The 15,783-nt window shown below is 50.3% G+C and overlaps 1 protein-coding gene across 16 annotated transcripts in view; it reads left to right on the forward strand.

Annotated features, from left to right (window-relative positions):
• ARHGEF7 (Rho guanine nucleotide exchange factor 7) overlaps positions 1-15,783 on the forward strand; it is a 134,674-nt gene that overhangs the window by 108,532 nt on the left and 10,359 nt on the right. For 8 of the 16 annotated variants that reach the window (XM_043593601.1, XM_043590193.1, XM_043590785.1 and 5 more), the window contains 7 exons: positions 238-324; positions 2,015-2,093; positions 2,285-2,424; positions 5,414-5,638; positions 7,659-7,752; positions 11,031-11,120; positions 13,968-14,144. In XM_043593601.1, coding sequence (XP_043449536.1) covers positions 238-324; positions 2,015-2,093; positions 2,285-2,424; positions 5,414-5,638; positions 7,659-7,752; positions 11,031-11,120; positions 13,968-14,144 — 892 coding nt within the window. The remainder of the gene's footprint in view (positions 1-237; positions 325-2,014; positions 2,094-2,284; positions 2,425-5,413; positions 5,639-7,658; positions 7,753-11,030; positions 11,121-13,967; positions 14,145-15,783) is intronic. The other 8 variants (XM_043596671.1, XM_043593173.1, XM_043591625.1 and 5 more) reach the window with 2 other exon arrangements.

Consider the following 15,783-nt stretch of genomic DNA (forward strand, 5'->3'; position numbering starts at 1 on the left):
AGATGAAAAAGAGTTAATGGCAAAGCTGAACTCCTTAACCCAGTTGTTTTTAAAAGATGCTACGTGGGCTGCCAGTGAGTCTGAGACTTTATCATAATTCTGTTTGCATTTAATTTAGCTGATAAAATTTGTTGGAAGGACGTTCAGTATGTTTCATAACGCTTAATGTAAATACTTGTTCTCACATCTGTGTGTTTTGAAACAAATTACTTGGATTTGTTTGTTCTTTTACGTTAGGAAAAGAATGAGAGATACCTTCTGCTCTTCCCAAATAGTTTGCTGATGTTATCTGCCAGTCCTAGGATGAGTGGTTTTATCTATCAGGTAAAGTACATTTTCGGTTTACACGTTATTATTTGCTGTGGATCTCAGAATCCGTTCCAGGCTTATTTTGGATTTTGGGTGTGGTGCTGTGTGTATAGATAGTGTCACCTAGTCGAGTATGTCACACTTAGCCTGTTTCCGCATGACTGCAGATGTCCCCGCATTGGTCCTGAGCAAACACGGGGGGCGGGGGGGGACCCCAGTGACCTCTGTAGGGCTGCCTCCTAAGGGCACCGACTGCTTGAGGTGACCTGCCCGAGTCCTGTCTTAGTTGCCCCTTCTTTCCTGGCCACCGTGGTGCCCGGTGGGTGCAGTGGTGGGTGGGTGCAGAGCCAGGGACCCTGGCTGAGGCCAGGTGATGTACCTAGTGGTGAGTGATCACGGAACCTTTCTCTAGTCGGTCGTTTTGCTGACACTGAGAAGATGTGCGAGCTGATGTGAGAAGAAAATGCAAAAGGAGAGGTCTGGTGTCTCTGCAGAAACGTAACCTGTGGTGTCAAGTAGCTTCTTTTTCTCTTAATAGCTGCTTCTGTCCTCACTGCCTATTTTCTGTGACTTAGAGCAGCGTGCTCTCTCCCATGGCTTGTTTCCGGGCCTGGCCAGTCCTCAGTCCTGCATCAGCAGGAGTCCCCACGTGGCACGTTGTTTTGTGTCGTCCCGGACACGTGCACGGGAGGATCCTGAGTTCCAGGTGTCTGTGGTGTGTGTGTGCCTCCACAGAGAGCTTGGTCCCCAAAGAGGAGGAGGAGTCACACACTTTCTCCAGAAGGAGCACTTTAAAATTGATAAAGCTGATGTGTTTAGTAAACCCAGAAAACCCGTGCCTCCGAGTTCGCGAGTGTGCTGTTGGGCGGGTACCTACCCCGGTTCCCCTGAATCGGCAGCCCCACCCCCCATTGTCAGGTGGCCCCACTAAACACAAAGCTGAGTCCTTTCTGCCAGCGCACTCTGGCTTTGTGGTTTGTACCCCGAGAGGCTGGGACCAGCTCTGCTGTGACCTGAGGGAGCAGAGGTGGCCGTTCGGGACAGGCTCGAGGCCCGTGCCACATTCGCCCTCGGTGTTGGTGTCAACGTGCCAGTGAGAGCCTCATGCCACCAATGGGACCCTGCTTTCGTCTTCTGTGCATGGTGGCTTGGGAAGGGCGTCTGAGTGCTGTGACCGTGGTCTGTGCAGCCCGACTCGAATGCCTTCTATCCGCCGGCCCCGCCCGTGCTGGTCCCCATCTTTGTGCCTTCCATGTGGTGCTCAGCACAACTCCCCACCTCCCCTCTGGTGGACAGCCAAGTGTGGCCCCCGGACAGTTGTTCTCGTCCCAGCTTCCCGTGTTGTCTTCAAACGTGAACTTCCTCTGAGCCTCTTCATGAGGTGAATCAGCGCCTCCTTTAGTTTTTGATCCTGATAGGTCACGTTCTTGGGACCTGGTGTTCACATTCAGAGAAATGTGTCAGATGGAATTTGCTTTCGTTCTGGACCTTACTACGGACTCCATTTTCCTTTTATTACAGTGTTATGGTTTCTTATTTGACGGAAAAGTCTGTACTATGCATGCTTATGGCAACAGTCAGCTGTTTCGCTTTACAGGGTGCTGCTTCTGCCATTCCTAAAATTATTAATACTTGTTTTGATAATGGTACGTTCTTTACTAGAAAAGCACTAATTGTTTTTTTTTGTGGGGGGGGTCTTTTTTAGGGAAAGCTACCAACGACAGGAATGACAATCACAAAGCTTGAGGACAGTGAAAATCATAGAAATGCATTTGAAATATCAGGTGATAGGCACAGACTCTCTGGCCGCTGTCTGTCACGGTGATGAGTGGCAGCTCACGGTGTGTGTGCACGTTGTGGCTGGACCGTCCGGAGGGCTGTGTTGGAGCGCTGCTGCCCTCTCCGTGGGTGTGTGTGCGCACGCGTGTGCTTTCTGCCCATCTTCCCGCCTCAGTGTGTCTCTCCTCCCTTCCAGGGAGCATGATTGAGCGGATCCTCGTGTCCTGCAACAACCAGCAGGATCTGCACGAGTGGGTGGACCATCTCCAGAAGCAGACAAAGGTCACCTCTGTCGGCAACCCCACCATCAAGCCCCATTCTGTGCCGTCTCACACCGTAAGGATCCCTGTACCTCTCCATGCTGTGGGGTCGGCCACTGGGGGTGGGGGGGGCAGCAAGTGAGCAGGTGTTTTGAAGCATAATCCGTGTGTGGCTCAACAGTATAAATTCATACCTGTGTTTCTCTGGGGATCCTGGCGAGTCCCTGTCACACAGCTTGTCGCCTCACACTGATGGTGCCTAGATTGTGCCTCCTTGTACGTGGTTTGATGGCAGTTGGCTTGGAAGCTGTTTCTGCTCAGAGGGGGCCTAGGATACTAACTTTCAGGGGGTTTTCACCTAAAACCTCAAGAGCCACCATCCATATGTGTTTTTGGTTTTTCCTGAGAATCTTAACTGTATTCTGTTGTATCAAAAGACAGAAGTATTTATGGTGATCCATAGGGCTGGGTTGGGGCACCTGGGTGGCTCAGTCGGTTAAGTGTCCCACTTCGGCTCAGGTCACGATCTCATGGTCCGTGAGTTTGAGCCCCACGTCGGGCTCTGTGCTGACAGCTCAGAGCCTGGAGCCTGCTTCAGATTCTGTGTCTCCCTCTCTCTCTCTGCTCCTCCCCTGTTCATGCTCTGTTTCTCTCTGTCTCAAACATAAATAAATATTTTAAAAAACCCAAACAAACAAAGGGCTGGGGGCACCTGGGTGGCTCAGTCATTTGGGCATCCACTCTTGATTTCAGCTCAGGTCATGATCATGGGATCAGACCCTCCACACTGAGCGTGGAGCCTTCTGGAGATTCTCCCCTTCTGCCCCCTCCCCCTCTTGCTCTCTCTCTAAAATAAAAACATAACTAAAGGTCCAGATTCATGTTGAAGGCTTTAAAATGTGGCTTTTGCCTCACTGTTTTAAGAAATCCATTTATCCTCGTAGAGGCGCTAACCAGCTCTTTGACTTTTTAAAAACTTAAACGTTTTGAAGTACCTCAGCACACAGTATCCATGTTTAAAACTTGTCGTTACTGGTGTTTTATGCTTAAGATACTGGTGTGGAATCATTTTCATGTTCTCCTCTTAAATGAAAGTACACACCCCTTTTCACAAATGACCTGTGAGTGCACGGCATTTCCAGGTGGTGCTTTTTTCTCACGTATGCTTTAGGTTGTTGTGATCTTTATTTGCACTTTCCACCATGTGGCTCACTTCTGCATCCACATCCCTACCGTTTCAGTGTTTGCTCAGGAAGAGTGACTGTAGCATAACATTTTTTTAAATGCTTATTTACTTATTTTGAGAGAACAGGTGCACAAGCAGGGGAGGGGCAGAGAGAGAAGGAGAGAGAGAATCCCAAGCGGGCTCCGAGCTGTCAGCATGGAGCCCGATGCAGGACCCAAACTCACAAAACTGTGAGATTGTGAGCTGAGCTGAAACCAAGAATCAGGTGCTTAACTGACTGAGGCACCCAGGCGCCCCTGTAGCATAGCTTTCTGATGAGTTTTATTGTACTAGATTTCTGTCAACAGCTTACAGGTGGAAACTGCTGGTTGGCTTTAGCTAAGGTCGCATTTTGAGTGGCTCTGGCGTTTGTAATTTCTCCATACTTGGAAAAAAAAATGCTAACAATGCTTAGCTTCCCTGGAACTGAAATGATTCCAGAGATACTCTGTGTGCAGGTGTGTGTGTGCCTGAGAAGTGGCAGTGCTGCTTCATGTTGTCAGCAACACCCTGAGAGCAAACAGTACGAGTCCACGTCAGGGAAGACTTCATGCTCCAGCTGAACCCCGCCAGTGCGTGCCACGCACAGGCTTTGCAAGTGTTAGGCGTTCTTCTGAGGGAGTTTCCTCTTGGCGGTGTTGGGTGTCCTCCCCCATACTCAGCAGGGTCCTCCTTGAAGAAGAATCTCATTGTAGCAAAGACCATGACCTCTTCTGACTTCCTTAAGGAGAAACCAATCCAAATATTACTGTGGTGCTGTTGCTAGAAGGGCTGTTGTACCTCGTTTTCTCCGCTTGTGAGTTGTGTGGTTGCCGTGTGGCCTGTGACAACACGGGACGCGCCCACGCACGCATGAACCAGGGTGGGCACGTGGTTCCTGCAGGAAGTGTGTTGCGCTGGTCCCAGAGCGCCATGGCATCAGCCAGTGCCAGGCTTCTCATTCGGTGTGTTTCAAGAAGGGATTTCTTCTGAGTGATGACCTCACTCTGTGATTTCCAGCTCACAGAACACTTCGTTCTTTATTAAGCATGGCTTTATTGTTTGGGGTGATTTGAGGTCATGGGCTGGTTTTGAGTATTATTGAACATTTTTGCGTTTAATTATCAGTATGATGGAATATTTACAGGTTTTCCAGGAAAATAAACCCTATTATTCTTCCAAAAAATTAGTTTTCATATAATTTTATTTTGATTAGAGCTGATTTTTCTGAGAAAACAGCTTGTAACTTGTTTTATACTAGGGATTGGCAAAATTTTTCTGTAAAGAGACAGTAAAATATTTTCAGCTTTATAGGCAATATGGTTTTTGTTGCAGTTGTACTTTTGGTTTTACAGCCATCAACAGAAATGGGCCTGGCTGTGTCCGGGAAAACTTTTTTTTTTTTTTTTGTTAATGAAAACAGACATTTGGCCCTAGTTTTTTGCCTACCCATAATCAGCAGGCAGTAAGTGTGTGACTGGGGAGAATTACTCTCCCCTTCACCACATTTCCCAGGATAAGAAATGCCTGTTCTTGTACAAAATTGTGATCTATGCTACATGGAACACCTTTATGCGGTGTTCGTCCATGACAAATAAAGGTGGTGGTGGGGTGCCAGGATCTGGGCCCCCACATCCTGCCACCTGCCTGCTCCCCCATGCTGACCTGATGCAGAATAGATAGCTGTCCTAGAAGTTGACTGCTTGGGGTTGGAGAGTAAAGAAATGATGACGGCTTGGGGGTTTTTCAGTGGGAGTGTTTGAGAAGTGGGCAGAACCTCATGGGTCTGGTTGAGAGGCCCCTGATGGCAGCTGTTGTGTTCTGCTCCCTCTGTCTCCCTGCCCCCCCCCCCCCCCCCCAGCTCCCCTCTCATCCGATCGCGCCATCCGGCAAGCACGCAGACAGCAAGCCGGCACCCCTGACGCCTGCCTACCACACGCTGCCCCACCCCTCCCATCACGGCACTCCGCACACCACCATCAACTGGGGGCCTCTGGAGCCTCCGAAGACCCCCAAGCCGTGGAGCCTCAGCTGCCTGCGACCTGCCCCGCCCCTGCGGCCTTCCGCTGCTCTCTGCTACAAGGAGGTGAGGTCTTGAGCACAGACGAACAAGAATTTGACATTGACATCTCCGCGTGTTAGGCCAGCTATTCTGTGCTTCATTCTGGTGCATTCAGAAATCCGGAGAATCCCGCGTTTCTGTCTGATTCTGTGACATGAGAAAAGTACTGATCACTGGGGAACTGCAACCTTACCTTGCTGTGCCCTTCACGAATGGCCCTGGCTTCCTGCCTCCTGGACCCACGGGGCCAGAGGGCTCCCTGGGGCTGGCCTCCTGCTCAGCCTGCAGTTACTGTGCACGTCTTGTCATGCTGAGTCTTGCTTACCTCTGTGCTGCTCTGCTAGGCCGTAGGACCCTTTTCCAGGCCTGAGTGAGAGCCACCCGGGGACCCTGCATTTGTCACCAAAAGCTGTTGCAGACACAGTGCATGCACAAATAAAAGTGGCAGAGTGTGGTTTGTCCTCTGCTCCCGTGTTGGCGGGCTGTGCCCTGTGCTTTAACACCAGGCTGCTTCCGCTGAACCTGCTTTCAGGAAAGGAAGCATCTTGAGAAAAAGAAATACTTGAACTTGGGGAATCTGATGATTGTGGTGCTGGGTGTGGTTGTGAGTGTAAGCATGGGGAGCCTGAGTGTGGGAGTGAGGTGGCGTGTCCCGGTACATTTCTCCACGTCCAGTTGAGGTCCCTTTCGCCCAGGGACCTAGACCCTCCGTCCTTGCTAGTAGCCCTAAGTGTTTTACGACCCACAGAAATACTATGTAAATTATAACCTGTCCTTTGCAGGTTTTTGTTAATTTTGTTGTTGAGGACCTGCGTCTTGCCAGTGGTCGTAGGCCCAGGTGCGAGGTGTCCTTGCCGTGGTTGGTTACGTGACTGATGTTGGTGTCTGTTGCTCGTTTAGTCTTTGCAGATTGCTCGGGCAGTGCTGGTGGCGACCTCATTGCTAGGGAGGAACCAGTGGACTGAGTGTGTCCAGCCAGGGGGCAGAAAGGGTGAGGGAAGAGGGGGCAGTGAGCTTGGGCTTCACAATTTGCTGTGTTGCTGCACTAGCTTTGCCGGACCTGACGTTAGGATCTGCAATTGTCACCTCGTGTCACTGAGTGCTTCCAGACGCTCGGCAGAAGTCCTCTCGCAGAGCGTGCACATGGGGCTGCTGTGTCCATGGTCGGGATGCAACCTGCACGTGTGTGTGTTCCTGGGGCCCCCTCTCTGTTCACCGTGAAGTACGGAAGCCATAGGACACATGCAGGGAGGGCGGTATGTCTTTGGGAGCGCGTTTTTCCTGCTTTTTTAAGAGGCTGTACGGTTTAGCAGAAGAGATTTTGAAAACCAAGCTGTGTTCCTTCTGTGCTTCCAGTCTGGTTCCTCCCATAGTCCATGTCGCATTGGTGTCATGTTGTAAGAGTCATGAACGGTTTCTGTAACTTAACACACACTCAGCAGTGAAGCCCCGCCTGTCCCCTTGGACTCTGGCCTGCTGTCTCTGTCCTGCTGCAGGCCGTTGTGTTGTGACCGAGCCGTGCGCTGGCATGTGGACCCGTCAGGGGCACAGCCCGCATTCTGTTGCCTGCCTGCATCTGCGCTCAAGGCCGATGGACTGAACTTGTTCCCTTTCCTTCTGTCCTGAGGGACTTGATCTTACCTTTCTTCTAAAACTAGCCTTGGTTTTCCTGGTCTCTTTCTGCTCGGCTGCAACAGGTGGGTCTGCTCTGGAATCTGTACGCGTGGATCTCTGCACGCGTTAGCCGGCCGTCTCCTCTCCAGACACTGCCCGCGAGCCCGTGACACCTCCTTGGTGTGTTGTCACCGTGCTGTGACTTGTCCGAGTAACAGGAGGGTTTTCCTTAGAGCCCGCACCCTCTCGATTTTCCATTAACGCCTGGCAGCTGGCCAGGACACCACAGTGGGAGTACAGTAGGAAGCTCTTTGGCACGAGCGGCTGAAGTGACATAGTATTTCAGGCTGTCACCCTTGCTGATGCTCCAGGAAAAACTAGTGTCTTTGGAATTTGTCAGAATGATTTTTTTTCCTTTTTCTTTCCCTAGGATCTTAGTAAGAGTCCCAAGACCATGAAAAAGTTGCTACCTAAGCGCAAGCCTGAGCGGAAGCCTTCAGATGAAGAGTTCGCCCTGAGGAAAAGTGAGTACGTGTGGCGTGTGTCGGTGAGGATGCAGGTCTGTCTTGGGCACAGCGTTCGTTGGGTAGAGAGATGGCTGATGGCTTTTCAAAGACTTGAGACAGACGCGGGGGTCTGAGCCTTAATGTCACGTCTAGAGGAAATTGAGGAGCGATAGCGGAGCCCTGCACCAGCAGGAGATCTAGCTGGTGCCCACGGTGCAGCGCACGCGTGATTCACCCCTCGATGGGGCTGCTCGCGGTCTCTTGGTCTCCGTGCCGATCCCTTGTTCTGGGGAAGCTGGGCTGGGGTGCAGGGTCGACCTGGGACCACTTGGTCTTCCTACTCCCTTTGCCCTGTGGTTTGCACCTATTGGAGGCACGCGGCTACGGCTCTTGATCCTCCCCTGCACTTGCACAAGCCTCAGGGCCCCGGTGGACGCTCGTGAGGCCCAGAGCTGGATGTGGGGCTCAAACTCGCAAACTGAGATCGTGCCCTGAGCTGATGTCAGTTAGCCAACTGAGCCCCCAGGTGCCTGGGTTCAGATGTTTTTGAAGAAGGAGCCTGCAGCTGTGTTTTCTCCCCTGGGGGAGGGACTGTGGGGGATACTCTCCTCTGGAGACCTTTTAGGTTGTCACAACTGGGTGTGGAACTGCCGCCGTTACAGGGGTGACGGCCGGGGATGCTGCAGGCCGGCCGTGTGGCGCAGCGGTGCTGAGGCCCCGGCCAGGGGTGAGATCATGGGATCTCCCCATGAGAGGGGGTGCAGAGACGAAGATGGGGTCCGGGTGTTGGGAGGGCGGAGCCCGCACCAGGAGCTTGGAGGGACTGGAGGTAAAAGGAGAGCTGGGCCTCCACAGCAGCGGAGGAGGCAAGGCGTCTGCCGTCCGCCTGCTCGGTGAGCAGCTGCTTTCGTGTCATGTTCCGTGCGCCGAAGTTACCGGGCTCCTTGTTACATTCCGAATCCTGAGAGTTTTTCTTGTCCGTGGGAGGGCCCATGCCACCCCGAAAATGTGTGCTGTCCTGCTCATTTATCTCCTGTGACATTTGTGAGGAAGGGAGGCTCGGTGACAGCCGTTCACGCTACGTCCTGGGGGAGCCTGTGCCCGTTCTGGCATCCGTGCTTTCTCTGGGTGCCGGGTGACATCTAGCAGGAGTGATCTGATCCGCTGTGCGGACAGGTAACCATGCTTGGAGGCCACTCTTCTCTGGGTGGAGAGGGGTGACCTGCCCATGAGGTTAAGCTGATTCCCAGGGGGTGAAACCTTCTTTTCTCCTGAGGCAGGAGCTCGTCATGAAAGGATCGGTTCCAGTCGGTGACGTTTAAGTTCGTTTCTCAGCGCTGAAACTCTCGGTGCTGAGGTTTGTTTTTGTTCTTCTTAGTGTGGTTGATATGCAAGGCCGTCTTAGTTTCAGGTGTACAACGTGGTGATTTGACAAGTCTGTACGTTCTGCTATGCTGTCCACAAGTGCAGCTGCCGTCGGTCACCGTAAACGCTGCCATTGCGCCGTGGGCTGTGCGTTTCGTCCCCACGACTTAGTCACTCTGTAACCAGAAGCCTGGACTCCCACTCCCCTTCACCCACTTTGCCCACCCCCGGCCCATCGGCTCTCTGCATTTACACGTCTGACTTTGCTTTCTGTGTACTTGTTTGCTTTTATCTTGGATTCCGAGTGCCATCTTCTGGTATTTTGTCTTCCTCAGTCTTCTTTCACTTAGCACAGTACCCTCCAGGTCCATTCACCTTGTCACAAATGTCATGCTCTCATCCTTTTTATGGATGCATACATAATATTCCTGTGTGTGTGTGTGTGTGTGTGTGTGTGTGTGTGTGTGTGTATGTACGTACCACATCTTCCTTATCCATTCTATTGGTGGACACTTGGGTTGGTTTCATATCTTGGCTTTTGTAAATAATGCTGCAGTAAACATCTGGATGCATTAGATATTTTCAAATTAGTGGTTTTGTTTTCTTGGGGTAAATCCCCAGTAGTGGAATTAGTGGTTCATATGGTATCTTGAGAAAGAAAAACAAAGCTGGAGGTATCATAATTCCAGATTTCAAGGTATATTACAAAGCTGTAGTGATCAAAACAGTATGGTACTGGCACAAAAACAGACACCTAAATCAGTGGAACAGAATAGATTCCCACAATAAACCCACACGTCTATGGTCAGCCGCTCTATGACAGAGGAGGCAGTATACAATTGGGAAAATGACTGTCTCTCCAACAAGTGGTGTTGGGAAAACTGCTCAGCTACCTGCAGAAGTATGAAACTGGGCCACTTACACCCCACACAAAAATGAACTCAGAATGGGTTAAAGAACCTAAACGTGAGACCTGAAACTGTAAAATTTCTAGAAGGTATTGAACTTCTATTTTTTGGTAGAGTACATTTGGCTTGCTTTGCATGTATGTTACTATCATAAAATGGTGAGGCTTTCTACAGCTTGTAAATACTTAAGTCTTCCATTCTTCTGCATTTTTGCCAGAGTAGGCGAGCCTTTTAAAGTGTATGTCCACATGTAATATCTTAGCATGTACAAAAAAATATTGGAAACTTAGTAGTTCAGGAAAGAGAAATAGTTCAACTATAGGGTCATGTGAAGTAGGAAGTATCCGGGACTGATAGCAGTAGATGCTGTTAGTCCGGAAGGATCTATCCTCCTCCATGCCTTTGGTCTGAGTATAGGTGAAGCCAGTGTCTGGAGTAATCCTTAGGGGAAGGAAGAGGTCTGGAGTGACTCCTTCAAGGTCTGGGTTGTGCCTTATAAGTGTTCTAGATGAAATCTCGATCACAAACTCGGAGATTGGAGGAAATGCGCTTTCCAAAGCTTTCCAGGGTTGTACTTATCTACGTACCCGTCAGCTGTGGGTGGTGGGAAGCTTTCCTTCCAGATCTTTCCTTCCCGCTGTCCCTGTCAGCACTGGGGACGGTCTGACTTTTTTTGTCAGGCTTATGTGAAAACCTGATGCTTTGTTTTAACGTTTTACTTCTTAGAATAAAGTTCTTTTCTCATGGTGTTCTTGTGTGAGTTGCTTGTTCCTTGGCCTGTTTCCAACTCTGGGGTGGGAGGGATATGGTTTTTCTTAGGGATTAGTAAGGCAGCTTTTATAGGTTTAGGATGTTAACCTTTTGCTAGATATGTTGCAGGTAAAAGAATACTTGAAAGAAAACAAACCTTTTGAATATAAACTTCATAAATTTTGGAAAACCATTATCTGACAAGAAAATGTGTTTTTAGACTGTATCACATACTTATCGTTAGCTCAGTTGTGACATGCTGTGTCTTGACAGGCACAGCTGCTTTGGAAGAAGACGCGCAGATCCTGAAAGTCATCGAAGCTTATTGCACAAGCGCCAAAACGCGGCAAACGCTCAATTCGAGTAAGTTTCGTGGTAGCCGGCTGCCGGGGCAGGACTGGCCGGGGTTGGTCGCCATCGGCTCGCTGGCGTGTGGGGGCGGCCCTCGGAGTGATACTCTGCTGGTTCACCCTGTAGAGCCTGCGGGGATCCCTGTCCCTGGGTCTCTGCACAGGGTCAGAGCTGTCAGGGGGAGACCAGGTTTCTGCAGAACACCCTTCCAGGGAAACTTCAAGTATTAGGTGCTGCCAGAATATATAGAGCTTTCTGCTGCTTCCAGCAGATGGGCTTAGAAGACCAAAGATTGGTTCAGTTACTTTAAGCTGTTTCAACTGTCCTATTGGTGTGATAGTGGGACTTAAGATTCTTAGAATTGTCAAAAATATAAACCAAGAGTGAGGCTTTTAGCTCCCCCCCGCCCCGTTTTTTTAAATGCTGCATTAAAAAATTTTCTGGAAGTAGACCTCAACTAATTCATTGGTAGGTTTTAGCACCAACCACTGCATTTTCCTGTATCTTTATGCACAGGGTTGTAGTAAGGAAATCTTCATCTGCTCAGACAGGAAATGTGTGGGCTCTGCCGTCTCTTCCTTGCCGGCATTTGGTGGTGGAGTGCGGCAGGGGGTACAGATGGGATGGTGCGCGTGGTCTGACTTGCCCTCTCTCCGGAGCAGGGCCGCGGCACTGCAGGGTGTCTGTCCTGCACTGTCATTTCTAGGTGGGCTTTTGGGTTTCATTTTTGTTTTGTTGGAGACTGGATTCGTGTCTTCTGGCATAGAAACTGGTTTCTGTTGGATCTTGTGTTTTGGATTCCGTTTCCACACTCACTTGGGACACATTGCTACCTCGGCTTCATTCCCACCACCTCGCTGTGGCGGCTCAAATCTTGTCCTGGCTGCTATTAGACTAATTGTGAAAAAAGGACAGGTGGGAAAAGGAATTTTTACCTCCTTTAGCTTTTTTTTTTTTTTTTTTAAGATGGTGACAGCTAAGAAGGTAGGGCTGGTAGGATTAAACCCCAGGGGGTGTCTGCAGATCACCTAGAAATTTCCCTGTGGCCCGATGGCCACATGGAGACTCTTGTCCATATTTGCCCTGGTGAGAACACCTCTTCATAGTGACTGGTCAGCAGGATGGGGGCGAAATGCAAAGGCCTGAAGATGGGGTGGAAGTCAAGTCAAGTGATCGTTTGTAAATCTAGTTTGTTGTCTTTTGATACATTGGTTTTCTGTATTTGATAAGAGACTGTTTTAAGTAAATAGGATATATAAGATGTGGACATAGTGTTTTGGGTTTTGAATTTGAGATTTTAAAAAAACTCTCTCAACTTGAATTCCTTGAAATAAAATTTTAACCTGGTAGTCTCAGGTGAACAGACCGGGTAACAGGAGGGTGTGTGTGTGTGTGTGTGTGTGTGTGTGTGTGTGTGTGTGTTCGTTCGTTTGTGAGAGCCTCGTTTGTCCATCCAGGAGACTGTGCCCCACGATGTGCCTGTGGTCCCTGCTTTGGCTGCCTTGAAGGGATGGCCCATAGGTCATGCAGATTATTTGTCCTCTGTATTACATGTTTCCATTTCTCCTGTGCAAGGAAAGCGTTGCACGATACATTGGTTTTTGTTTTCAGCTGATACTATGGGCTAATCACTCTGGGGCCTCGTATGCACACTCCTATATGGCCGTAACCCTAATACTCTTGTGACCAGGTAAGGTAGGGGGAAATTGATCCTTTATGCTGGAAAGGCAGTGCGGGGTTACAATGGAGGCGGTTCTTCTCGTGTTAACTGCTTAGCCAAAACAGGCAAATTCAGCTCCTTCCAGTGTCCATTTGGATGCCAACAAGACATTATAAACCAGACGTCTTTGGAATCAATTTCTGTCTCGAGGAAGTAGTGACCCTCATAGACTCCAGGGATTTAGTTGAAGGAATGCAGAGTAGCCGCCCCTGCTTGTTAAGGTTTGGGAATGGACTCGGCTTTGACCAGGAGCAGGAATAGGACGGAGGCCATGGTTGCCGTGGTGTGCCATCGTCTGTCATGTGGTGTCCCTGCAGCCTGCATGCCCCTGCACAGCTCCGTGGCCAGGGCCCTCGCTCCCAGGTGTGGCCCCTCTCTGGCTGATTGCTGTTCTCCCATCTGGTGCCCTTTGTCTTCTGTTGCCCTCCTGTTAACACAGTGGCTCTCGGTTCATCGTGTCTCTTGTCCCGCCAGTAAAGGGTCTGCATTGGGGTTGAGAACGTTTGAGCAGGCGTCCCCCTTCCCCTGTCCCCTGGCTGAGCTCTGCGGGGCGCTGCAATCGTGGGTGGTGCAGCAACAAGGAAGGGCCCCCAGGGACGTGGACCCTATTTAACCCCTACTCCACTCTGAAACTTTTACGGTGGTGGTGGTGGTTTGATAAGGTAAGTGTAGACCCCATCCTAAAGATGAACTGAAGAAGCCGAAAATCCTTGGAAACTCTTTTGCTTCAACATATCCACCTAAAGAATAGGAAACAATTCCTAATTTAACACCTAAATGGTTTCTTTTACAAATGTCATAAATGAGACTATTTGCTAATGGAATAGTTTACTTGTGAAATGTCTGTAGAATGATCTGTGGACATGAGCTTATGTGAGGGCTCGTAGCAAGATCTGTAAAAAGAGACAGTTTGCAAACAATACTGTGAGATTTATTTAAGTCTACTTTTATTCTAAGGGTTGTGCTATTAAAACCCACCGTAAATAAGGAGAAATGAACATTGTTGCCATTTTTTAACAATATTTTCTCTTTTCCTTCTCTTCCCATCACCTTTTGCTTTTGTTTTCATGTTTTTGGTTGTGGCTCTTCCTGTCCGTCCCCTCCCACCTCTGCCTGTCACTCCGTCCCTCCCGTCGTAGCATGGCAAGGCACTGACCTGATGCATAATCACGTCTTGGCTGACGACGACCAATCAAGTCTAGACTCCTTGGGTCGTCGCAGTAGCCTTTCCCGTTTGGAGCCCTCAGACCTCTCGGAAGACTCTGACTATGACAGTATATGGACAGCCCATAGTTACAGAATGGGTTCTACATCTCGTAAGAGCTGTTGCTCATATATCTCTCACCAGAACTAATGCACTTCTGAGCTTTTCTTAACAAATGCTTGTTGTATCGCAGCCTGCTTTTCTTAGATGTTTTCTTGCTGTTCCTTGTCTTTTATGTGATATTTTAACAACTTTTGAGAGCGTTTCTGATACTTCCCATTGTATTTTGCGGAGGCCCAATTGCCAATTTGACCCTCCGTTCGAGTCGCTGCTGTTGAAGGAGATGGTGTGCTCACGCAGCCCGTGCCCGGGGCTTTTCTCCGTGGGTAGTGGCAGTTTTGCAGCTCCAAGGGGTCTGGGTTTTTATTCTCAGTGTAGCACCTGTCTCATTTCTTTTTGGATACAGCTGTATGAACACTTTTATATTTTATACTGAAACCATACAGGTTTGTGATCAACAAACAACACAGAGGCGGCTCTGGCCTTGTATGGGGATCCACATCTTCTATGTATGATGGACCCACTGACCAAGTAGTTGAGGAGACAGGAGAAGGAAGCGCTCAGTAAGAGGGCTGAGTGCAGTTCGGACACTGCTCTCTGAAGAGTCCTCGGGGCACTTGGTGGCCACGGGGAGCCGTGTGTTGGTGTGGCCGGCAAGGGCTCTGTGCTTGTCCGTGCACCACAGATGGCTGTCCCACGTCCCCGTTTGCCTGTGGGGTGGGGGTTGTCCAAGGGCCAGGTACTGTCAGAGCTCAGACCCTCCCCCGCGTCACGATGCCACGCTCCCCTTGTTTGGAGTCCCTCCCCGCTGAAGATTAAATGCAAACTCTGACGTGCGCAGCCTCTGAAGGTGTACGTGAGACTCCGTTCAGAGAGGCGTTGGCTGTACCCCGAAAGGTGAGTGCTTGGCTTCGGTCCCAGCCTGGCTGCGCCCCAACCTCCACATTACGTTGCCTGCGATGGACGCGTGGTTTTCAGCGAGTAGCTGCAGTGAAACTCCGTTTACGGCATCCCATCCTGTGTGATCCTCCTCCTTTGCGTGTCTTGGGGCCACCTGAGTCCGCCAAAGACCTAAGCTGCCACGTAACTCACTTAGAAGAAAATCTCCGATTTGGAGGGGACTCCCCCGCTTCCCTGGGATTTGTTGTGAGGAGGTTTCACTGGCCTCCCTCAGATGAATCTCGGCTTCAGAAAACTGAATGTGATGTGTCGCGTTCAGTGGTGGCACCGGAACCACGTTTGGTCATTGCCAGAGTGGAGAAGCACCCTCCCCCACGCATGCTGTGCTTGGTGTGGACAGGGAGCCTTGTGGTCGCGTGTGAAGTGCTCAGTCAGACCGACTTCAGGAAGCCAGATGTCGTGAGGAGCCGGGAATGGCCGGTTTTCCTCTCCTCAGGGTGGCCGGGCCGTCTCCCCTGTCCCCTACCTCACCACACCACGTATGCAGTGCCCGCCCTTGCCTGCACCGTGCCGCTGCTGGCGGGGCGCCGGGTCCTGTCGCTCACGCGCCCAGAGGGGCTGGTGGCCCCCTGCAGCAGCGCGGTGCTTAGAGAGTCAGCCGGCTCAGGGACCGCGTGCGGTGAGGTCGTGAGGAAGACGGAGAATTCCAAGCATGTCTGTTCCCAGATAGCTGTTGGGCTGCTCATGCCATCTGGAGATTTCCTAGTTTTATATCAATTAATATAAAGAAG

This window comes from Prionailurus bengalensis, chromosome A1, assembly GCF_016509475.1.
Source record: "Prionailurus bengalensis isolate Pbe53 chromosome A1, Fcat_Pben_1.1_paternal_pri, whole genome shotgun sequence".
Lineage (NCBI taxonomy): Eukaryota > Metazoa > Chordata > Mammalia > Carnivora > Felidae > Prionailurus > Prionailurus bengalensis.